This window comes from Parambassis ranga, chromosome 19 (genome assembly GCF_900634625.1).
Source record: "Parambassis ranga chromosome 19, fParRan2.1, whole genome shotgun sequence".
Classification (NCBI taxonomy): Eukaryota; Metazoa; Chordata; class Actinopteri; family Ambassidae; genus Parambassis; species Parambassis ranga.
In genome coordinates, this window is record NC_041039.1 from 23,564,488 (window position 1) to 23,588,881 (window position 24,394).

The 24,394-nt window shown below is 46.0% G+C and overlaps 2 protein-coding genes across 5 annotated transcripts in view; one reads left to right on the top strand and one right to left on the bottom strand.

Moving 5' to 3' along the window:
* Window positions 1-24,394, bottom strand: part of LOC114451345 (voltage-dependent calcium channel subunit alpha-2/delta-4-like) — a 63,172-nt gene that overhangs the window by 4,506 nt on the left and 34,272 nt on the right. For all 4 annotated transcript variants that reach the window (XM_028429873.1, XM_028429870.1, XM_028429871.1 and 1 more), the window contains 24 exons: window positions 24,216-24,366; window positions 24,048-24,122; window positions 23,641-23,730; window positions 23,419-23,532; window positions 23,064-23,142; window positions 22,850-22,983; window positions 22,706-22,723; window positions 22,406-22,483; window positions 21,883-21,963; window positions 21,728-21,802; window positions 21,436-21,522; window positions 21,253-21,324; window positions 20,780-20,841; window positions 20,476-20,543; window positions 20,327-20,372; window positions 20,139-20,236; window positions 19,951-20,041; window positions 19,718-19,810; window positions 19,350-19,471; window positions 19,187-19,255; window positions 5,385-5,446; window positions 4,323-4,337; window positions 3,517-3,561; window positions 3,367-3,429 (listed from right to left, as the gene is read on the bottom strand). In XM_028429873.1, coding sequence (XP_028285674.1) covers window positions 3,367-3,429; window positions 3,517-3,561; window positions 4,323-4,337; window positions 5,385-5,446; window positions 19,187-19,255; window positions 19,350-19,471; window positions 19,718-19,810; window positions 19,951-20,041; window positions 20,139-20,236; window positions 20,327-20,372; window positions 20,476-20,543; window positions 20,780-20,841; window positions 21,253-21,324; window positions 21,436-21,522; window positions 21,728-21,802; window positions 21,883-21,963; window positions 22,406-22,483; window positions 22,706-22,723; window positions 22,850-22,983; window positions 23,064-23,142; window positions 23,419-23,532; window positions 23,641-23,730; window positions 24,048-24,122; window positions 24,216-24,366 — 1,888 coding nt within the window. The remainder of the gene's footprint in view (window positions 1-3,366; window positions 3,430-3,516; window positions 3,562-4,322; window positions 4,338-5,384; window positions 5,447-19,186; window positions 19,256-19,349; window positions 19,472-19,717; window positions 19,811-19,950; window positions 20,042-20,138; window positions 20,237-20,326; window positions 20,373-20,475; window positions 20,544-20,779; window positions 20,842-21,252; window positions 21,325-21,435; window positions 21,523-21,727; window positions 21,803-21,882; window positions 21,964-22,405; window positions 22,484-22,705; window positions 22,724-22,849; window positions 22,984-23,063; window positions 23,143-23,418; window positions 23,533-23,640; window positions 23,731-24,047; window positions 24,123-24,215; window positions 24,367-24,394) is intronic.
* LOC114451347 (leucine-rich repeat and transmembrane domain-containing protein 2-like) lies at window positions 9,502-17,815 on the top strand. The gene is made up of 4 exons (XM_028429877.1): window positions 9,502-9,567; window positions 15,480-15,613; window positions 16,190-16,867; window positions 17,156-17,815. The coding sequence occupies exons 2-4, from the start codon at window positions 15,568-15,570 to the stop codon at window positions 17,617-17,619; spliced, it is 1,188 nt and encodes a 395-aa protein (XP_028285678.1). The 5' UTR covers window positions 9,502-9,567; window positions 15,480-15,567; the 3' UTR covers window positions 17,620-17,815.

The following is a 24,394-nucleotide window of genomic DNA, read 5'->3' on the forward strand; positions in this document are numbered from 1 at the left end:
GCTCAGCCGGGGAACAGGTCTGAAAACTGCTTCATCATATTCAGGACTACAGGTCGAGTGCAGCTTATGACACATCCTCATTTAATTATGTCAACAGCAACAAACAGCATCGTGTCTTCTCAAACCAAAAAGAACATTTTGACTTCTTCTACGCTCCTTGAACGATTTTAAGTTGTCCAACAAGTTGCAAAACTCCCTCCTACAGTTGGAGAGTGAACAGCATCAGACTGCAAACATGTTTGTTGGACATTTTAACACGGAGGTCTGTGAGGACTGACCCTCAACTGGACGCTGGAGGAACTGCAGTCCTCATTTTTGACGGCTGCCTCCGTGGAATTCAGACATAATCTATTGGTGTCTGTCGATGCTTCTGCATCTTAGCTGTGTCTGAAGCTGAGTAAACTGTTGGTTAATCCATCTACGGGCAAAGTGGTGGAGCAGTGGGTGGAGCAGTGGGTGGAGCAGTGGGTGGAGCGCAGTCACGCAGATGGCGTGCTATCAAACTTTTTTGTCCACTTTTAATATTGCTGTTAATGTTCCAGGTGTAAGATCTGAGATCTGCTATTAACAAAACAAACTTGGTCTCTTATTCAGACGTCCTTAAAGGATCACTGTGGGGGATTTACTGACACCTAGTGGTGATGCTGCAGATTGCAACCAACCCCCGTGTCATCGCCTTCTGTAAAAACATGGTGGCACTGTGGTAAGGCTGCAGTCATGACATTAAACTGGTTTAAGGTCAGGGTCTGTGAGGCGGCTGGAGTCTTTGTTGCAGCATTCTGCAGTGAGATGTTTGTGATAAAAACAGCAGATTCAACACACAGCAGTAAAACCTTCTGTTCTGTTGAACACCCTTAAAGCGAGAGCTCTTTGCTGTAGAAGCTCATTTTTCATTATTTGCATGTCGACTGTGTTCCCCACGGCCTTACTAAGCAGATATTATGATGAAGTGCTTCCTCCCTGTTTTTGCTGAGCTCGGGGCTTTGCAGGAAGTTTGTGGAAACGCCCAGAATCGTCCCTGCTGCGGTGCGAGGGTGCAGCTCGTTGTGCACCGCAGGGCAGGTAAATATTTAATCAGCGGAGAAACGAAGTCAGTGCTGACTACAAGAAATGGGTCAGCAGGAGGAAGCGTGGCGGGCAGGGTGACCAAGCAAAACAGCCGGCTGGCTGCTGGCGTGCAGAGGAAACGTCTGATCAATGGTCCTGTCTGAGAGCCTCCCGCAGACTTTCAAAATAAAAGTCCCAAAGTCATTAGAGACACCAGAAAAAAACCTTCCAGGTCTCTGAGGTTTACAGATTTTCAAAATAAAAGCCTAGAATGACTTGTGGAGGCTTGTTGCGGTATATCAGACTTTCAAAATAAATGATCATTAAAAGTGGCTTTTCAAAATAAAATACACTTTATGGTAAGATGATTAAAACTGTATTACTTTTGTCACTATTAACATATTTAATTTTACATTTATAATGCATTCTGCTGCTTCAAACGATGCACAAGGCTTTGTGACATTAAGCTCAGTTTCCTTGATCTTCTCCACTAATTCAGCTTTTTTTTTTTAGCCTGAGCTTCACTGCTAATTCCTCCCCACCACACTTCCTGTTTAGATAACAAACCCATCAGCAGTCCCTCACCGAGGTACCTGCTCTGCTGCACGCTGGTTTGGATGTTTCTGTTGATACTAGTCTGCGTTGCATGCTTCCTTTCTCTGATTGGTTGTCTGTGTGTGTGTGTGTGTGTGTCTCTGTGTGTGTGTGTGTGTGTCCACAGGGAGATCTCTGCATCAGTTTAGTTTAGTGTTTTTTTGCAATGCAGAACAAAATCTGTCAGCATGCAGCAATCAGGCCTGGGTCTTCTTCAGGGAATACAAGTCTTATTCAGTTGATTATAAAATGCCTCTTCTTTCATTATAATGTATTTTTTGTCAATCCCCTCCACAGAACTCTAATCTGATTTGTTTGAAGGGTGCTCTATAAATAAAGCCCTGTGGAGTGACATAATGTCCTGAAACAAACCAGGTTAAATGTCTGTAGCTGCAGATTAGACAACGTACACAGAAATAAACATTTAAGCAAATCAGGACGTACAGCATGGACAGACTGCAGCTGCTCAGCTCTGTGTGTGTGGCTCAGGATTAATCCTCAGTAATATGGCTCTTAACGGGCTGAGTTAATCCAGAGTAACAAGCAGCTGTCAGATGCACAGCAGGCTCACAGTCTGCACACACACACACACACACACACACACACACACACACACACACACACACACACACACACACACACACACACACACACACACACACACACACACACACACACAAAACACATCATTTTATACAACTTTAGGAGATTTAAGGTATAAAAACACTGAATAAAGCTTCAGCCAACATGTGTGCGACTTGCTACCGTCCATGCTTTGTGTGCAGTGTTCTGCCTTCTCTCTCGTGTGTCACATTGTGGCGCTGAGGAACAAACCCCCGACAGAACTTAAATAAACTGCAGCTCCTCTAATGTCCACTTGAGGCTGGCTCCAAAAGTGAGTCACTCCAAACAGACCTCCATGTTTAAATGTCTGCTGAGTGACAGGTGGTTCACGTCACAGTTTCCTGCTCCACCTCTTTGCCTGTACTGGGAGTTTAGTTGCACTCTGATGCTGTTTCATCTCACCGTGGTCACCTTTCTTTCACTGCCTGCTGAATGTTTTAAATAAAAAATGATGCAGGTCATTTGGTTGGATTTTTTTGGAGACATATTTTTTTCTTTATACAAAAGTACAGTAAAGGATCGAGCCGCTACAAACTGAGCAGAATAGAGAGCCTGACCTTCTTGACATAGACTATTTTTTTCCCCTGACTGATGCTGCACCTCTCAGAGAGCTGTGGGTGTGTGTGACCTCCGCCCGGACGGGTCAAATCTATCAAGCTCCTGGCAGCTCGCTCTGCTCTATTAAAGCTCCACCCAGTGTCAGACGAAGCAAACAGGTGCAGCAGCTGTTTTAGTCACTGTTAATTCAACACACTCTCTCTCTCACACACACAGATTAAATCCCAAACTGTCCACAAATCCTGTGAGCTGTCCAGATGTTGTTTATGAGGACATTTAATGATCCAAACCTGGGAAAATCACCTCTGACAGACGGACAGCACGTCAGCCAGGACACCGAAACAACCGTGAAAGAATCCAACAAAAGACGACATGTCAAAGGCGAGACGTCAAAGACGAGACATCATAGAGGTCTGAAGTCATGAACTAGACTAAAATCACTTTATCTCAGCTTTCTGTTGTTTTAATCATCACAAAACAAATGTCTGTATTTAACGGATTAAACTAACTCTGCAGCATGTGTGTGCAGTGTGAGGCACTCACATCGTTCCTCTCTTTGGACAGCAGGATGAAGCCGTTGCTGTCGACCAGGTAACAGGCTAACTCCTGAGCAGGAAGCAGCAGACAGAGACGTTCAGGTTATTTTTTTGTTTCCAGCCTGAAGGATGTGATGTTTGGACGCTGGGTACTTACAGCGCTCTCACAGCTGAGAGGACACACACCTTCAATGTTTGAACACTGAGAGACAGACAGAGACAAGTCAAGGAGGAATGCATCAAAATACACATTTATAAACAATGAGGTTAGAAACAATCTGTCTTAAAGTTTAGACTGAACGTAGACTATCAGCAGAATGTGAAGAAATGAAGTTAGCATGCTAACCAGCTAGCTCTGTAAAACTAATCTGAACCACTAGATGAGTCAGTCTGTCCTCGGTCCATCCAGAGAGGTAGACTCAGAGGTGTTGGTGTCTCTGGTCCAGAAGCCTCCAGCAGCAGCCTGTATGAGGGTCTGCTGGATCAGCTCCGTGCTCTCTGCTGGCTGCAGGGACCAGGCTTCTAGTCCTCCACGCTGCCTGAAGTCTCTGTGTGAGGAAGAGGAGGCTCCGTGCTCGGCCGGCCGCTCCGTCCTGCGCTCTGATGTCTCCTCCATGAATAAATGTCTCCTGTCCGGCCTCGGCGGTGGGAGTTCAGAGACCGCTGCGTCTTTGTCCTCACAGAGACGTGGCTCAGTGACAGAGTTCTGGACGCCTCCGTCCAGCTGCTTTGGTGCTGACAGACGTGCAGCTCTGTGCGGTGAGGCTCGTCGTGGTGGCTGCTGTGTTTACATCAGCTCAGCTTCTACTTCCTGCTGCTCCCTGGTGGAGCAGAGGCTCCACTCCACAGACCGGCTGTGGATAATACTCTACCCTGACTTAATCCCTTTGAGTCACAAATATGTGGAATGAAAGCAATCAGAGCTACTTAACAGACTTATAATAATAATAAAAGTATACTTACATCTGTGTCACTGGACTGGAAGAAGCAACAGAAACAGGAAGGAGTTAAAACAGTAACGACTCAAGAACAAATTCTACATGTGTATGTTAACATTTACATCCTGTTCCATGCGGTCTGACCTCAGAGGAAACTGGAGATGTGTTTGTGTAAATCTGATTTCATGGTTTGATCTCTGAGGCAGCAGAAAGTAGCCGACTGGTTTTTGAACTGAATCAATATTGTATAAAAACCTGTGAATGTGTTCTGTAGGTCAGCTGACAGCTCCCCTTAATAACATCATCTAACATCATCCACCTCTGTAGGACTGCAGCTGCAGAAGCACGGAGCACGAGGAGGTAAACATCTTTACTGTGGTCTGCTGTAAGGTCCAGCTGGTTAAATCTTACTGACCTTCTCTTCTACACATCCCACTTTAAGCCTAATGAAAAGTCTGAGGGACTTAATGCCTACACTTAATGGCTTCTGCTCCCTGATGAAGGAGAAAGAAAATTGAAAAAATGACCCCTGAATGCAGAGGATTATTAGAGCCCAGCCTCAGCAGCCAAAATCACGTCCTTGTCCTTGGAAACTTGGTGATGGACTGCAGGTGGTGCCGCGTCCATTAATGGCGAGAAGCAGCTCTGCCTCTCTGACTTCCTGCTTCCTCAAAGGTCAACACTGCTTGAGAGCAAACCAGTGAGAACAAACAGCACAGCTGCAGAACCCCACAGTACACGCTGAGGAAGGCACTGCTGCCACCATCCTGGAGGGTGAATGGATGGAGGGACCTGCCTCAGGATGTGTGAGAAGCTCAACAACATCCCAGCTGGTGTGTGTGACTGAAAGCATCACACACCTGGATGAACTGTCTGGTAAAGTTCTGAGTGTAAACACAGGCAGCCTCTCATTGGTCAGCATGGTCAGATGTTTAAAGGGGGCTGTGAGTCAGTTAAGGTTTGTGTAAGCCTCTGGATTATAAACACAAGTCAATGAATTGTTACCACAAATGACATTTTGAGTGTGTGTGTGTGTGTGTGTGTGTAGGTGTGTGTGTGAGTGTGAGTGTGTGTGTCCTCTGGTCACCTGCTTGGCGATGGCCCAGAACCTCTTTTCCAGCAAATCCAAGGACATCTGCACCCCTATAGCTAAAAATAGAAAGCACACACACACACACACACACACACACACACACACACACACACACAGACACATTAAGACAGACGCAGGATAAGATGGACTCTGCAGAGCCTGAACAGATTCCTGTGTTTGTGAGGAAGAGAGAGGGGCAGGAAATCAATTCGACCCTGGCTTCACCTCTGTCGTGTCCTGACGCTAATGAAGGGATGTAAACACTGATGAGCCCGATGCTGTGTGTGTGTGTGTGTGTTCCCTGCAGACTGTGTAATGACATGTCCCTCAGGGATGCACCGAGGCAGCTCTATCAGAGCGTCACTACACAGTAAGCTGAATGCTGCAGCACAGGTCACCGTTTGCTCAGTTCCTCCCACAAATAACATCCAACCAATCAGTCATCAGAATCACACTGTAAACAAAAGTGTGGGCTACTACTTCACCATCTCCCAGGCACCATTTATGAGGAATTTTATAACTGCACGCTGACGTAATCGCAAGATAATCACCTGGCCTGTGACGCAGCAGCATCGATCACATCTATTACACTTAGGTTTTAGCTACTTTTTACAAATGTGTTGGTTAAACTGATCAAACATAACAATCACAATAATCATAATATTATGTTTATTTATAATAAAATCATAAATAAACATAATAATCACAAAGGGGCTTTGACAAGCACGCCAAACACATGCAATATGAAAGGATGGTCCTAAAAGAGATCAGACATCATTGAAAAACTGATGTAAAGTTATTAAAGTTGAATAAGAAGAATCACAGAACCTGCCCATAAAAATGTCTAAAAATATTTAAGACACTGACTCTGTGTCACATCATTTCACATTATCAGCTGACAACGCTTCACAGAAATCCACATCTGCAGTATCTGCCCTGCTGACGGAGGTCCAGTGTTGGTCAGATGGATGTTTTTTTTGGGTCCTTGTCATCACCTGGTTATCACAGTCCGGATACATCAACATTACAATTTCCAGCATCCTTCAGCAGTCACTTAGCAACCGGCCCATCACAGGACCAGCGGGAGTCGCTTCACCTCAGAGCAACATAATATCTGAAACTGTTTTTGTCACTTCAATAATGAAAACTCTTCCTCACACAGGCAGCTGGTCTGCAGGCTCTCTCTCTCTCTCTCTCACACACACACACACACACACACGGTGAGTGATATGAGCAGACATGTTGATTCTCGTGTGTGCTGGTGTTATTGGAGAAGCTGTGCAGCTGTAAAACCTTTAATTTGTGGTCACCGCCTGCTATCGAGTCAAATTCCTCTGATGCTGCAGTAAAGAAGAAAACACTGCGATGTGTTTGTGACTCCATTTTAAACCTTATAAAACAAAACACCACATTTATTCTTCTGGTATTAGTCTGAAGGCAGAAAATGCTGCACAGGCCAGGCTTCACTTCAGCATCTCTCATTTACCTCCAGCTGTTACTCCCAGCCAGTTCCAGCTGCTCACACGCTGCTAAATGTCCGGGGTGCAACAAATAATCAACATCGTCAACAACAATTGACGACACATTAGGTGCCAATTTGGTAGTAGTAGTTCACCCCGTGTGAACTAAAGCTCGTTGTGTTTGGATTCAGGTAGCTCCTCCTCTGACAACTGCAGCTGTGTGACAGCAACAAGGAAGTGACAACAAAACAGCAGCACACACCTGAGAAGAGAAATGTGTCCTTCGAGAAGAAAGTGACGTCATTTTTTTCTCTGGTTTCATGTCCGAGAACTGTTGTGTGATTGGTCAGAGGTGCAACGAGCTCGTTCAGGTAAATGGAAATTTGGCCAAATGAATAGTAGCAACAAATCTTCCTCTTCTGCTTCAAGCATGTTCACCTTCTCCTCCTCCTCCTCCCCCATTAACTCAATAACTGCCATTTCTGCTGCTGTTCAGAACTTTGTTCTTGCTCTTGCCACCTCGAGAAGACACATTTCTCTGTTCTTGTGGAGTTTGTAACAAGCTTCACTTGAGTTGCTTGAAAGTGACCCTGGGTTCCTGTGTGACTGATCTTGGAGTGATCTTTGTTGGTGGTCTGTCTGACGGGATTTGTGGAGACCAAACTCTTTAGAGAAAGGTTCCTCAGAAACGTCTCCCTTGTTTACCACGATGTACATATCAGAGTTTGACCAATCCCTGCGAGTAACACTTCCCATCGGTCACCTCTAAATGACTGGTTTATAAACTACCAGGCGCCTCTGTATATGATCATAATGAAGCTATCTTTGTATATTTAAGGTTACAGGCTCAGTTCAGCTGTGCTTTATTGAACCGTTTTTGTCAAACAACAATAACGCACTGTGTCTGTGTGCTGCAGGGATAAACACTTCACAGACCAAAGTTCTGAACTGGGTCTGCGCGCAGCAATGGGGAGAAATGTGACGGTGCATTTGTGTTCGGGGAGTGTCCTGACCTTTGGGTCCTTTAAACCTCTTAAGGCGTCACTCTCCGTTAAAACATCCTCTCTGCAGACTCAGAGCTATGCGGCTTTTCTCTGCTGTTTGATTTCATTCATCCATTTTTTTCTCCTTTCCCGTCAGCAGCGTCCTTATCGCCGCCCTTCAGCGCTGCAGCGGCACCGTTTCTGCTGCAGTCTGCAAGGACACGTCCACGACGGGACAAAGTACATCCGACACATTTATTCACGCTTCTCCACTGGGTATCAGTAACTTACAAACATGCCAGGGTTCTCATGGTCTGAGCATGGGGAGTGCTGACAGTGTGTGCAGCTCTTCTTGTTAACAGACCTCCTGAACTCTCCTGCAACTGTGTCGACTGAAAAACCTGAGATCAAGCTGCAGATCATCATACAGGTTGTTGTTGAGATGGTTCCTGCACTAGACTCCAGTGTCTTTCTCACCTGGAGAGGCCCAGCAGCACTGTGAGAATCACGCTCTTTGATTTTTCAAGTGCATTTAACACCATCCAGCCGGCGATCCTGAAGGACTAACTGGAGAAGACGGGAGTGGACCACCAGCTGTCGGATCCAGGGCTACCTCACAAACCGACCACAGCTTGTAAGAGCTGGGAACTGTGTTTCTGATCTGCTCACCAGCAGTACGTGTGTCCCTCAGGGAACTGTCCCGGCCCTCCTTCTCTTCACCCTCTACACGGTGGACACCAGGCACAGCACTGGCGGCTGTGTGCAGCAGACGTTCTTTCACAACACTGCGATTGTTGGTCTCATCAGTAACGACGACGGCACGGCGAGTACAGAGGACTGACGCAGAACTTGTGGATTGGTGTCCGCTGAAGCTTGGTCCATGTTTTTGGTGAATGTTTGTTCCTGCCCTCTAGTGGCCACTAGAGGAACTGCAGGTGTTTTGCAACTCCGTATTAAATTCACAGAAGACATGGCGGCGACCAGTAACTCTTGGTGACATCACAACCATTTTTACACATTTACAGTGCAGTCATCATTGATCTGCATCAGCTGATTGAAACCTGTGGAACTTCTGGAAGTCTGAAACTCCTGCATTGAAGTCTGGACCTTTGTCTGTGGGAGTTTAACCCTTTGTGTTTGCAGGTGAGCAGCTGTGGACAGCAGTGCATGTACTCCATTAAGAGATCAGCCTGCAGCTGCAACACAGTCTGCTGTTACTATTTCTGTCAAACTGCTTTAATGCACGTTACACACTCCACACAACACAGACAGGACGAGTGCTCCACCACACACACACACACACACACACACACACACACACACACACACACACACACACACACACACACACACACACACACACACCATTAGCAGCAGCTCAGCAGCAGCATGTGTAGCTCTCTCTCTCTCTCTCTCTCTCTCTCTCTCGCTCACACTCACCATCCTCAGTCGGTGGGCTGGGTGCTGAACAGAGGACGCTGAGACCGATGAAGAGGAGGATTACGACAGCGAGCGGTGTCCAAACCGGAATAAAACTCTTGTCTATTTGGTTTCTGATTTAAAGACGGGTTAAGATTCTGGTTTCAGCAAAGACTCGAGCTTCCACAGCGGTTTCACATCCTTGTAGACGAGTCCGATTTATTTAGAGTCCAGGTTCCGTTCTAAAGCTGCAGATGAAGAGGAACAGTTTCTCTCCTCTCTCTCTGTTTGGAGGCTGAAGCAGCAGAGCAGATGGTGAGCGGCTTGTGCGTGTGTGTGTGTGTGTATGCAGATACAGTATGGACAGTAATGTGCATGTGCCTTTGAAAGTGAGAAAGTGTGTGTGTGTTGTTGCTGCGTGCACCTGTATGTGTCTTTTTGTACACTATGTGACCAAAAGTAAATAGACAGTATGTCTGTTTTTAGTTGTAATGGTGTAAATCTGAATGCTGCAGTCCGCCAGATCTGCAGCTGATGACCGTTTCCATTATTGATTGATTGTCCATGATGAATCAATCAGCATAATTAGACATTTCGAGGAAAAACAGTTGAAAATGTTTCCAAACTAACAGATAATGTGGATTTAGATGATCACTTTGTGTGTTTGCCTGCACAAAAAAGCCCAAAGCTGTGATCTCCACAGTTTGTGTGGAAGAACTTGTCTTGACCTCATCACCCTTCGTCAGAAGGGTGATTAAGGGTGTTTGACGGGCTGGACAGGAACCAGAAACATGGACAGAGATGGAGGCTGGCTGTCCACATACTTTTGACCATGTACTGTACAAGTTACTGCCTGTGCTTTTAATAGAGGGAGAGCGAGACAGAGAGTTTAAAAGCATGAGGGAGTGAGCTGTGTGTTCTTTTGGAATGCAGTCAGCGTGTGTGTGTTGTTTACTCGCTCTCTGTTGTTTCCCTGCTCGTCCCTGTCTGCAGTGTGGATGCAGTGTGTTTGCGCTCTCGGCCTTTTGGACCGAACGCTCGGCTGCCTCATTCTCAGGCTGTTTGGAGGGAAAATGCAGCCATGGGGGGGGGGCACTGCCTGTCAGAGGCCATTAAGCAGCTAGCGGGATGCCGCGTTAGAGCCCAGAAAAACCGGAGCGGTGCACACTGCAGATGAAGTGGGGAACTTCACATGGCAGGACTTCAATGACACAAACCAAACAGAGAAGTTTCAAATTGAGATAATAATCCTCCACTTTGCCCACATACAGTAGAGAGAAAGCTGCTCTTCTGCTTTCTGTCACACAATGCCAACCTACCCGCAGACAAAAGGCAAAAATGTAAGAAAGAGGGATGCTCAGCACTTTTTATAAAAACACAGCTGTGGCATTAACAATAACTTTCACTGCCCTCAAAGGTGGATTCAATCATTGCTGAAGCACATTCACACACAGGACAGTTAGAGGAACTGCTAACAGGACTCTGTGCTGTTCCCTGTCACCTTTTTCCTGAAGCCCAGAGTGGCCTTAAAACAAACAGCACATCTCTTCTACATAAAAAAAACACGGCCTGAGGTGATGGTGGGGGTGAGAACCTCAGAAATTCTACGACTAAAAGTCAGAAGTGCAGCAGAAATAAAAACGTGGAAATTCTGTAAAATTTAAGTCATAAAAAACACAAACCACATGGCCCCACCTCTGCAAGGTGAGGATGAACCTCAGCAGATGCTGATGACATTTCCAGGTCTCTGGTGGCTAGGGGTTTTTGTTCTTACACACCTTTAAACTGTAGTGTTGCAGGTTGTGAGTTTTGAGTGTTGAACTGCAGCCTACTGTAAACAGGGCTTCACAGTTACAGAGTGGAGAGAGAACATCCTCGGGCCGTTCCGGTATTTGAATTTTTCTGCAGGTTTTGAGAGCAAACAGCCGTTCACACAGCTTGTCAAATGCACCATCAGATAGATTAGACACCGCCCACACATCAGCGATGGGTCACAGATTAAAACTGTGGTTTCAATCCCTGAGCCGGACGGACACCTGTTTTTTGGTTCCAGATGGTGCCGGAAGTACTGGTGGTCTGACTGTGACCACGCTCAAGTCTAAAATCACCAGTGTCATCAAACACTGTACGTTCAAAGACTACACACACGTCTCACTCAACAAACAGATGTTGCACTTTTTATGTTTTTCTTTGGTTTACTCTACATAATTACGACACAGCACTATGTAAAACATAAGGGTTATAAAACTGCAGTTCCCCCACCAGCCTCTAGGGGCTCCAACAGTGAGCCAGTCCTCACAGACCTGAATGATAATAGGAAAAAGTTCCTCTATATTTAAATGTAAGGTAGATGATTGCAGTTGGTTGCAGTTGGCGTAATGTTCCTCATCTCTCTCTCGGCCATTTTGGGTCTCTACCAAACCAACATGTATGTCTTGCACCACAGATGGACGCCAGATGTCTGGAAACGTTCTTGTAGTGAGGTCATCTGACAAAACGTCACACCTATCCTTCCAGTAAAGATATTTTATTTTACACTTTCAAAACTATAACTTTGTGGAGGTATTGGCAGCAAATTAATTAGTACACCTCTCCGTTCAATGCACCCAGCATTAGGGATCAAACTCAGTGTAAAGGCATCAGCATCACCCAAGACCAGTGTATCACCTACAACAAGTCAACAAGTACCCAGCCAAAGAGTTTCCTCTGCGACTGGCTGCATGTCACAGATAAACCTGCTGGGGAAAGTTTGAGTTTAGGCAGACCTGACGTCCTCGACCTACACCAAGGAGCTGCAGCATCCTTAAGAGTCATGAGTCCAAAAAAAGGAGACGCCAAGGAGAAGCAAGAGGAGGGCACGCTCCGAGAGACAAATGAATGAGGAGAGAAATGGTGAACACCCAGAAAGCAGCCAGGAGCAACCTGAGTTCTTGATAAACAGAAGATGACACAGCGGCCCTGATGTTTGCATGTGGCCCTCGGCTTGCAGCTGTACATGTTTGAGTGACTGTGGGGACGCTGTTCATTAATCCCTCAGTAAAAGTCTCCAGATGAAGACGCGTGGGTTTTTGTTGTTCTGTTCCCTCTGAAGGATTTACTTTTTAAAATACTTATTCCTGGTTTCTGTGATTCAATCTCAAAAGCCTGAAGGGGTCAGAGGTCACTGTCTCTGTATGATATTCAGCAGTCTGGAGCATGCCATCATCATCCTCTTATAGCCTTCTGCAAGAGATCTAATGTGGCTGACAGCTGTCAGTCAGTGTCTGATTTGAGCATAATGACACGATGCTGCAGCCGAACTCCACGAAGGAGCCGAAAAAACAGTCCTGTACGAAGTAAACAAAGGCCTGTGCTCATGATGTTAGGAAACAGAAGCTAAAAGCTAATGCTATGCTATAAACCAGCTACAGCACGGTCACATGACTACAACATCAGCACCACCAGGTTCACCGCTCTGACCTCTTCTTTAATGACATCGTCTGTAGTCCCATTTAGTCACTTGTTAGCATGTAGCCTTTGTTCAGACAGTAAACAATCATCAGTGGGATTCACTGTGTGTTTGTGTGCTAGAATAAAAACCTGCTGAGCTCCTGTTAACCACAGACCTGATTTCACACATCTGACCAACACACACACTGAAGGACAGGAAGTGCTAACATGCTAACATTTAACACACACACTGAGGGGACAGGAAGTGCTAACATGCTAACATTCAACACACACACTGTAGGGGACGGGAAGTGCTAACATGCTAACATTCAACACACACTGAGGAGACAGGAAGTGCTAACATGCTAACATTCAACACACACTGAGGAGACAGGAAGTGCTAACATGCTAACATTCAACACACACTGAGGAGACAGGAAGTGCTAACATGCTAACATTTAACACACACTGTAGGGGACGGGAAGTACTAACATGCTAACATTCAGAACACACACTGAGGGGACAGGAAGTGCTAACGTGCTAACATTCAGAACACACACTAAGGGGACAGGAAGTGCTAACATGCTAACATTAAGAACACACACTGAGGAGACAGGAAGTGCTAACATGCTAACATTCAACACACACACTGAGGGGACGGGAAGTGCTAACATGCTAACATTCAACACACACACTGAGGGGACAGGAAGTGCTAACATGCTAACATTCAGAACACACACTAAGGGGACAGGAAGTGCTAACATGCTAACATTCAGAACACACACTGAGGGGACAGGAAGTGCTAACATGCTAACATTAAACACACACTGAGGAGACGGGAAGTGCTAACATGCTAACATTCAGAACACACACTAAGGGGACAGGAAGTGCTAACATGCTAACATTCAGAACACACACTGAGGGGACAGGAAGTGCTAACATGCTAACATTAAACACACACTGAGGAGACGGGAAGTGCTAACATGCTAACATTCAGAACACACACTAAGGGGACAGGAAGTGCTAACATGCTAACATTCAGAACACACACTAAGGGGACAGGAAGTGCTAACATGCTAACATTAAACACACACTGAGGAGACGGGAAGTGCTAACATGCTAACATTCAGAACACACACTAAGGGGACAGGAAGTGCTAACATGCTAACATTCAGAACACACACTAAGGGGACAGGAAGTGCTAACATGCTAACATTAAACACACACTGAGGAGACGGGAAGTGCTAACATGCCAACATTCAGAACACACACTGAGGGAACTGGAAGTGCTAACATGCTAACATTCAACACACACACTGAGGGGACAGGAAGTGCTAACATGCTAACATGCCACCATCTTTTTAGCACTGAAAAGCCAGCGGGTCGCTCCACCTACATCACATGCATTGTTTCTCTGATTAGTTGTGCGAACTGCCCTATGAAAATCCAACTTGACTCTACAGAGGCTGATTCTTTGTATAGAATAAAAAAAACTTTCCAGCACTGCCGCCTGCTGGCAGTGCACAGTGACTCCTCTTCCTCCTGCCTATCACTCATTCCTTTTCACCGTCAGTTCAGCATGAAGCTGTGAACTCCACAACAAGCTTAAAATGTGGTAAAAGCAGGATTTGTACTTGATGAGCAGATTACATGGTAAATATTTATGGAGGCATGAAGATCTGTGAGGATTGACTCACTCCACTCGGCCTCTAGTGGCAACTTAAAGAACTGCAGTGTTGTGCACTTCCATGTGGGCTGTATTCCTTAGCTGCCTGGCTGCTTGTTTTGAGAGGCCTTTGTTTCAGGACTCTTGCCTCTGACTGCTCTTGGTATTTTCCGGTCCCTTGGTGACGCAAAAGGACGTCAGATATTCTTTGAGAGTCTGCCTCTCTCCGTGTGTTCCATTATCTCCCCCCTCTACCTGCATTGTATTTTCTCCTGTTGTGTGCTGTTACTTGTGGCCTGAAGGCACCTCCCTGCCTCACGCAGTCCGCAGCAGAGTGACTGGCATCTTTGTGCCAACTGAACAAAAGGAAGACCCGTAACAAAAGAAAGACCTTGAGGCAGCATTTCTCCGGCTCTTTTATAGCAGTTAAAGACGGATGATGGAGTGACAGCACTTTCCTCTCCCTCTGCAGCGTTATCTCTCTGCCACACTTCCCTCTGCACATCCCAGCACCAAACTCAAGAGGGGAAATGAGCGTATTAAAAATCAACACAGTTGTCTTGACTGTATGTGTGCATGAAAGTATGAAAGTATGCCGCGGTGGTTTCTGCAGCGTGCAGGAATCATGAGTGGGAGTTAAAAAGACAAAAGTTGGCACCGACTTCTCTCTGATGTTGGTGATGAAAACAGAGGATTAGTCCACTTCACTGTGAGGCAAGAAAGGCAAAGAATGAAATGGATTGAGGACAAGTGGAAGGCTGTGCATTACAGCGTTTAATCTGTATATACCACACACGCCACTTAATCTTTCATATGGGGTTGCGCTCCTGATGGTGGCTAAGAGGTTTGAGACACAGATTTATGGATTAAAATTCACCCTGGTCATATTTCATTCGTGACTTTTTCCTACAAGATGAACAAAAGTCAAAGCTGGAATGGAGCAAAGTAAATCTGAACAAAAGCTCAGAAAGGATTACACAGATTACACGTCCCCAGTGGAAGTGGGAGGAGTGTTCACAAATCCACAAAGTGCTGTTCATCTTCTCATTTATCAGCAGGAAGTGACACTGGGAAATAAAAAACATCCAGAATCCCAGTGTAACTGATCGTGTCTTCTGTCTCCGTTTTTCAGGAGGATCTTCAGATGTTTGGGTGACTCGGCAGGGACACAGAGCATCCGGATGCGAGCCTGAAGTTGCAGCGGAGTTGATGTGGCAGACATGAAGAACCTGGATCAGTATGGACAAAGTCGTCTGGAGGGTCTGGGTGAGTCTCAGCAGGTGGATTCTTAAGCCACACACATTTCTGTTCATTAAGCACACCTTCAGGTTAGATCATAAACCATAAACAAAGATCGACTAACTGAGCTGCAGCACCTGGGGCAAGGAAGCCAATCGATTAGTGTCAAAAACTGAAGTTCCCTTCATGGCCTCTGGGGTTTGCTTCCAAAAATAAGCCAATCCTCATAGACCTCCATGTTAAAATATCAAACATCACAGAAGATGCACCTCAGCTCCACACCTGCTCCACCTGTTTGAAGAGCCTCCATTCTTCTATGACATGTTGTGTCTCCAGAGGTTTTAGATCAGTCAGCCTCTTGTTACTCAGACATTTCTAAACTTTAGACATTTTTTGCTGTTGCTTTCTTCTTGATTTATTTAAGACATTAAGTTCCTTCTAGAAGATTTGCAGGAAAATCACCAGGAAACTTTTCAGGAAATCAAAATTAAATCAAAATGGACACTTCCAGGACAGGTTACTGTTACTTCAGGTTAGTTGTTTCTGGTCTGTTGCTCTCTGGCAGTTTAAAGGATGCAGTTCTTCTGTTTGTTTCTCTTTCAGTCTGCACGGCTCTGTCCAGCTTGTTGGTGGTTCTGCTCGGACTTCTGGGCTCCGCCAGTGGCTGTCCCGGTATCTGCACATGCTACAGTAACACAACTGACTGCTCCTCCGTTGGCCTCCTCTCTCTGACCCCCATCCTAGGGCTGCTGGGCCAGGACTGCCTGTCCCTCCGCCTTGCCCAGAACAACATCTCCTCCCTGGGCAAAACGGAGCTGTCCAACCTCAGCAGCCTGGAGTTCCTGGATCTTTCCCAGAACCACCTCTCCACCCTGCAGCCCGGAGCGTTCTCAGGCCTGAACAGCCTCCGGTGGTTAAACCTCTCTAACAACTACCTCGGCATACAACTGGCGACCTCTGACCTCGACGGCAGCACAGTGATTGGCGTGAATGGAAGTCAGGGGGCAGCTGGCTTGAGTAAGGAGGTTTTTAAGGGGCTGAGGGAGCTGCGGGGCCTGGACATTTCCTCCAATGGCCTTCTGTGGCTGCCTAAGGGGCTGCTGGATGGGCTTGAGAGACTTTCCTGGCTGTCCCTGGCCAGCAACCGGCTTGGGGCACTGGAAAGAGATGCATTTGAGCCCCTGGTAGGGCTGAAGCAGCTGCAGTTGATGGGAAACCCCTGGGAATGCGACTGCAAGCTGAGGGACTTCAAGTACTGGATGGAGTGGTTGATTTACAGGGGTGAGCAGGGCTGTTAGCAGGCCTCCACATTTAAAATACTCCTCAGTTAACAGTTTGGCAGCGGGCTTACAGTGCCGGAGTGAATCCGGAGTCTGTGCTTGAAAAGCTTTATAATCGAAGCAATTAATCTCCGCTCTGCAGGATAGATGTGTGCTGAGCAAAGACATCTAAGAATATAATGACCTCCATCTCTCTCAATCCTCCCCTGTCTGTCCTGGTTTCCTCCTCTTCCTCCCTGTCCTCCCTCTCTCTCTCTCTTTTTGTTTCCCCTCTCCATCTGTTTTTTAGATGGCAAAGTAGATGCGATGCGGTGCAGCCTCCCGCGTGATTTGAGGGGCAGGGACATCCGAAGCGTGCCGGCAGAGATGTTCAGCTACTGCCTGCAGAGTCCCACCAAGGCCAGTCGGCCTCTCTGTCCACCCGGCCGGGTCAGCAGCACTGACGAGTGTGTTCGCCAGCGCTACAGGCCCATCAGTGTCCGCCGGGCGCACGGCACACAGATAGTGGCGGGCGTGGTGTGCGGCACGGTGTGCGTCATGATGGTGGTGGCGGCGACTTACGGCTGCGTCTACGCTTCACTGATGGCAAAGTACCAGAAGGAGATGAAGAGCCGCGGACAGCCTCTGATGGCAGAGTCTGGAGCGGACACTGACCTGGAGGATGGGCAAATGTCATCGCCGACATCACCGGAGGAGACGCCGCCCAAAGAGGCCTGCGGGTTCGTGCATGGTTACCGAATCAGCAGCTTCTGATGTTTACTGATGCTTGTCTGTGGATGCTCTCATTTCCTGACGCTTCCCAGACGCTCTCATCGTTACCGAGCCATCGTCTGCAGGGAAAAAACTCTGCAGCTCTCCCATTGCGCTGAAAGTCTCTGGGCAGGGACTGATTGTACAACTAATGGAGCGGACTAGATTCGGTGAAGCTGGCGCGCTGCAGCACTTCTTTTAATGTATGGATGCTCTGTGAATTGTTATTCCCCGCGCTGCATCTCTCAGCCAGCTTTTAAACTCCTTTGAAGCTGCTGTTTGGCACTTCTGCACCTTGACTTCTCTTCATCTGTGTTTTTCTTTGTTCTTCTTTAGAAATATGAAACTACCTTTTGTGTCCAAGCTGTGAGTCTTTGTATGTGAGCCCAACAAGCACAAGCTCCAAAAGTCTGGACGTCTGTGAATTTGTGGCTTTCCTCCTGTGTGTTGAACAGAATTAGTTCTCCTTTTTTCTAGGTTGTTTCCTGAATACGTCACCCTGTTGAACTCCCTGAAACCACATCAGAGCTCAGCTTACTGCATTAAGCTTCATCACTGAGGTTAACTGCATTCAACAAATACTAGGGCTGTCCTGCCACCTAGAGGACGAGCTTTGAGCTACAACAACTTCGGCACAAACCCTCAAGCTCAACACAAACAGTCATGATGATTAATTCCCAACGTGTGTGTGTGCGGATATCGGCCCACATGACGAAACTTCCTGATGTATGTTTGAATTTATTTTCTATGATAAGCACATGAAATCTCAAACCTAACTCAAGGACTGTTAATCCTGCTGAAGATAATAAACTATATTTATCTAAACTGGTGTTTTCCTTTTAAATGCTGCCACAAGAAAAGACACACATGACAACAGAGGAACGCAGATGTTCCAGGAAAATGGAGACCTGACCTAAAATATTTAATAATAAAGCGACAAAGGGCTCATCCACCTCTAAAACCAGCAGGCTGGTAATTAGACGTTATCAGGATCATGAGAGATTAAACTGCAACACAACACCACTACAGTGATCTTCCACTGGGTGACATGATGATAACTGACTGACTAACACATGAGTGCAGGGATATCAACAGAGACATGAATTCTTATGAACATGTTTAGAGTAATTCTGTAGCTTTTATCCAAACTACAGATGAGTTCTGTGCAGATCAGATATAGGCCATGCTATAACGACACCACGGTTTGGTCATCACAAGCGTATTAATACATTTTTTTACAAATGTGTTATGTTGTCAAACTGTTACATGAGATTTAGACAGCTAGCAGCTACATATAATATAATGTTAGGGGCCAAATCAGACAGAGAGAGCCGCTGTGACCCTGGCGGTCTGATGATGTGTGTTATGTGACACAACACTGGAAACAACAGGCTCAGGACACACTGCTAGCCTGCTAAAAGGCCGGGGCACAGGAGGAGACCATGTGACACAGATACAGGAAGTCACTGTCTTTGTTTAACATCACCAAAGTCTGTTCAGTCCCTCCTCTGAACTGTGTTTAAACACATAACAGAGTTGTTGTGCAGATGAGGTCAGAAATAAAACTCACCTCCAGCCATGGCCGTCCTTCCTTCAGATGACACTGTCACTGATGTCGTTGCCATGGCGTACTTCACTCCTGTCCAGAAAACATTCATAAATATTATTATTATACAAAAGTATTAAGGGCAACGCTTGATTAGCTGACTGAGGAGACTCTGAGAGAGGCGGACCTTTGTCATTGACGGCGTAGTAGAAGAAACGTCCTGGAGTGTTTTCCACAGCCAGGCGGTACCACACAGGGAAGTGATCGATGGTGAACAGGTTGTCTTTATCCACCGGAGTCAGAAACCTCCTGTGAATTCAGCATCAGGCTACGTTTTACTTCTCAGTCCTCAGCTGTTACACCTCAAATGGCGATTTTTTTTGTTAAAATACTTTAAGAACAGAAAAAGGGAGAAAATCATCTCTTCATATCTTATTATGATAATCACAACCTGAGGCTCTGGTTACCGACAGCAGCACAAAGCATCAGAACAACCCCCAAATGTTCATTCATTACACCATAAAAATGCAAAACCACTCTGAACTCTGGTCTTACTTTGCCACTCTGGTCTCCACTCCTGCGTATCTCACGATCCTCATCAGACCAGAGCGAGTTCCAAGGAAGGCCGTCTCAACACCTGGCTCCACTCTGCACACACACACACACACACACACATATTAAAGACATCTCTGTTCATTTATCAAACATGTTGAATTACAGAGATGTGCCGTGTCATATACCTCTGGACTATCAGCACAGAGGTCTGGTAATAAAAAAATAAATGTCACCTGTCATTGAGCATCAGGGCGTTCCAGTACGCTTCCAGAGGAGCCGTCACCACGGCGTCAAACAGCAGCTGCTGCAGTAACACCTCGTCGCCTAGGCAACAGGCAGATTTAGTCAAGTTAAAGAACTATGTCATCATGGATTATTATTTTATTTTGATTAAAAATGCATTAAAAAAAATAAAACCTACACTCGAGGTCAGGCTCTTTCCCGAGCAGGTAGCGGATGGCCGCTTGAAGCTGAGAGTACTTTCGGTGATCCGGGTCGATGTCGGTCTCACAGTATGTCCTGAGGAACAAATAAGACAAATATATAAAGTATATAAGATAAAATATAAATTTGAACTTGCTGTCTTCTATTGTTTTGTTTCAGACATACCATTCAGATGCGATGCTGAGGTCAGGGGAGGTCAGATCATGCAGCCCTGCAAAGGAAAGTACAAACACTGCAGTCAGTCCAAATGAAAAGAGAGAAGAGGAAGATTGGAGGTCTGTGTTGTTGTTGCAGGGCATCATGGGAAATCACACCTTCTTCCACTGACACATTTCCCATGAACATCAGCTTTCCGTGACCCTGCGTCAGCACCATGCCGAAGCTGCAGAAAGGCAGATAAAGACACGGTGAAACCTCGGGACTATGTCACACTGCCCTCTAGTGGTCAGACCGCACAGGTACACATAAATGAGCAGCATGAAGAACGATTGTCTTGTGATGAAGAGGAACGTTGGTCTCATGATCAAGAGGAGAAATTGATAACTAACAGTTTCATATTCTTGCCCAGACCTATTAAATGACATTTTACATGTACATGACCAAAAAGAGTTGGACTACCTGAAAGGTGTCTCGTCAATGTTTGTGTAGAAATAGTCATTGACGAGGAACATAGGCCTTTTCTGTTCGGACACAAACAGAGTTATGATCAGTCATTCATTGTCACACATCAATTATCAGAGAGCAATAACACAGTCAGGATGTAATCAGAGTACTCAAGGTGTTTGTTTATAGACACACGTGTCCTGGGTTTGACTGGTGAAAGTCTCTGTCCTCTGAAATATGATCACATTTATGGCATTTCTGTCACAAACGTCATATTTGTAAGACCAGACTGGCACTGCAGGTAAATGAAGACGAGGTTTAGCACATGTGTAAAGGCTAAAAGCTGCACGTTCAGGAGCACATACTGAAGAGAGTCAGGTCTGATTTGAGAGTCCAGATAAAGGACTCCTCAGCCTTTGTCTCCTTTGACTGATTGACATCATCTCTGAGTTCTGAGGGAATTAGAGTCTGACAGAAACACTCCTCACCCCTTTATCCACAGACGCTCTGACGCTCAGCGTGTTGCTGCCCGTCTCTCCTCTCACCATGGCCGTCCTCAGCTGTCAGCAGAAGAATACATAAGGCATATAATCAACGTCACCACTTCTCCTGCCGCTTGATATTTATTTTGGATGTATCGGTGCAGATAAATTTGCCCCGTCTGCGTTTACCGTCTCGTCTATGTCCTCCCACTCCACCTCCGACAGATCCACACTGTTGTAATTTGGCTTCGGCTTCAGTTTCTTTCCATCTTTGTACTGTAGGACAAATGAGGCACAGTTACAGCGTGTGTGTCTGTAGTGAAATACTGTCCAAGTCTCCTTATAAATATTTAATACCCCTTCCCCTTAATGCACCCTTCAGCATGTCTGCTACACTGTAATACTTTAAATATAGATCTAGCAAATCAGAGCTGCTGAACTAATTTTGGCTTCACACCAGCCGTTCTGAAGCAGCACTCACCAGAGGTCGCAGGTCGGGGTGGGCCAGGATGTAGCCGTTGTTGTTGGCAAGGAAGGCGTAACCATGAGCTCCCAGCTAAGAGGGAAGCAGAACAACATGTCACCTCACCGTGTGTCCTGGAGAAAAGAGAAATGATTCACACAGCCGCAGCTCACCATGTATCGAGGCGCCAGCTTCATCACCTCCATCAGTGGGATGTCGGAACCGACGACACCGAGCAGAATGCCGTGAGACAGCTGGAGACAGCAAAGTGGTCAAAACTCAGCTTTTACAGTTCCTTCTTTCAATATCATCATCATCATCAGTCAATATATGTACTTTTAGCTACACAATATGAGCAAAAGTATGTGGACACCCAGCCCCTCCCTCCATCTTAAAACATTTGTAAGATATGTAAGATCATTTCTTCAAGCTTTTTCTTATCTACTTTTAAAGCTGCAACAATGACCAATGAAGGGAGGTTTAAACTGTTAGTCTGGAAACTAATGGACAATCAATCAATAATACAATCATCAGCTGCAGCTCGAGAAGATGAGGTAGATAAGGTAGATTATGTATTGCAGCATTAACATCTAAACCTTTACATCTAAAACAGACTGCACACGGTGTACATTTACCTTTGGTCAGATCATTTTTCCCAAAAATATCAAGCAGCATCACTAAAGAGTTTGAACTGACCGTCTCCTTCTTCTTGCTGAACACCGGCATGGCCACCGAGGTCATCAGCAGCAGACTCTGAGCTTTGGTGGCGAAGAGCTGAAACACAGGAGATTATAAGTGATCATAATTCTCTGTAAGACTTACGTCTGTTTAAAATAGTTATTAGTTAATAGACATTTAGCGTCCCGGTGGTGTTACATTTTAAACCTTTATGAATGATTAATGAATCCATGAATATGTCATGAAATGAACCGTTTCCCTCTTATTACTGTTCCTAAACTTTACTTTACTTTTTACTTTACTTTACCTAATCTTTACCTCTTTTGTCTTGGGAAGCTGCCGCAGTGATGGAGGGTAGGGGCCAAAGGAAGCGGAGAGAAAGAACCCAGGGAGGAAAACAGACACATGAAGATGAAGATGAAGATGAAGATGATGGTGACGTGAAAATGCAGCTCAGCTTACCACTGTGTCCATATAAGCCTCCGTCCAGATGATGTCATGGTCGTGGTTGATGACCATCGGTCGGCTGAGCACGTGCAGGTACTCCATGACGTTCTCCTGCACGTCGGCCAAGGTGGAGATGTGTGTGTAGTAACCTGAGGAAGTCCAGATGAACAGGTATGAGCTCGCACACACAACACACAACACATACAAAAACCACGCAGACAGGTCTGACCTTTGTTGTTGCAGGCGATCCACTTGGTGTTCTGAGCGAACGTCATCTCTCTGCCGATCAGGTAGGTGAAAACACGCACCTGAACAGAGACACAGCTGTTTGCACCAGGCTCTGGATGTGAGGTTTGATCATGTTTGGTCTGGTTTGTATCCTCCTCAAGGTCTGCTTTAGACACAACAACCTCCATCATACAGACAAAAAGGCCTGTACGGTATATTATTACTATTTACACTTACATATCTTATCAGTAGGCCTAATCAGTTTGGTCAAATTATGTTTTTTTAATTTGTTTTAGGTTTCTAAAATTTCAGAGAGATTCTGGGAGAATGTGTGTGATGTCAGCTGTTGTCATTACCCGACGGTCAGGCCAGTTAAACTCCTCAAAGACAGACTCAAAGTCCTCCATGGCACCGTCTGTGATCAGCATGATGGCCTGGTTACACATGCTGCCCTGACCACTCGCCCTCGCCTGCAGGTGCACACACACACACACACACACACACACACCATGCTCTTATGACAGCTTCATATTTTATTGTTGTGTGTCAGTTTTAACTGGAGATGTGATGACACACACCTCATTCAGGATTTTAAAGGACTCCTTCATGGCATTCTTGATCTTTGCTTCTCCTTTAACGTGCAGTTCTTCCACCAACAGCTTGAAGTGCTGAGAGACACAGAGAGACAAGTTTTTCTTTGTGTGTCTGCAAAGTTTCTAAAAGAAGTCTGACTCTGTAACTGTACCCTGTTTCTACAATATGACCTGAAGAACAGGCTGTTGCTTTTAACCATGAATCACTGCAGCCGCACACACACAAATACACAGAGCTGCAGGTTGACCTGCTGTGGTTTCTGATGTTGCTCCAAGAAGTAGGCCAAGAGGTTGATCTGGTGATGACGCTGAGAGATTTCTCTGTGTGTGTGATGGCTGCAAAGACTCCTCCTCAGCTCTTTAAGCCTCTGTGAAGCAGATAATGGTCTTACCTCTCTGTTGTCCAAGTCGGCCTGGACCAGAGTTCCTCTGAAGCATGGCTCCACGTAGCGAACATAATCGGTGTACTGCAGAGGAGAAGACGCAGGCAGGGTTGTGAGTCAAACAGACGTCTGTGCATCAGATACCTGGACCAGTGGCGGTTTTAACGTGGGTCTCACAGCAATGACGTTGACAAAGTCGTTCTCTCCGAGTGTGTCCAGGATGGTGTTGATGGTGTGTTTGGCAATGGTCATTTTCAGGCCCTTCATGCTGCCACTGATGTCCACCATGATGATGATGTCCTTTGGAGATGTAGCTGCCTGGATGTACCTGCACACAGGAAGCAGAGAGAAAACCA

Coding starts and splice junctions, on each gene's coding strand:
- LOC114451347 (XM_028429877.1), top strand. CDS start 15,568: ATGAAGAACCTGGATCAGTATGGACAAAGTCGTCTGGAGGGTCTGG. Junction 15,614..16,189: donor AAGTCGTCTGGAGGGTCTGG/GTGAGTCTCAGC, acceptor TTTCTCTTTCAG/TCTGCACGGCTCTGTCCAGC. Junction 16,868..17,155: donor GGAGTGGTTGATTTACAGGG/GTGAGCAGGGCT, acceptor TCTGTTTTTTAG/ATGGCAAAGTAGATGCGATG.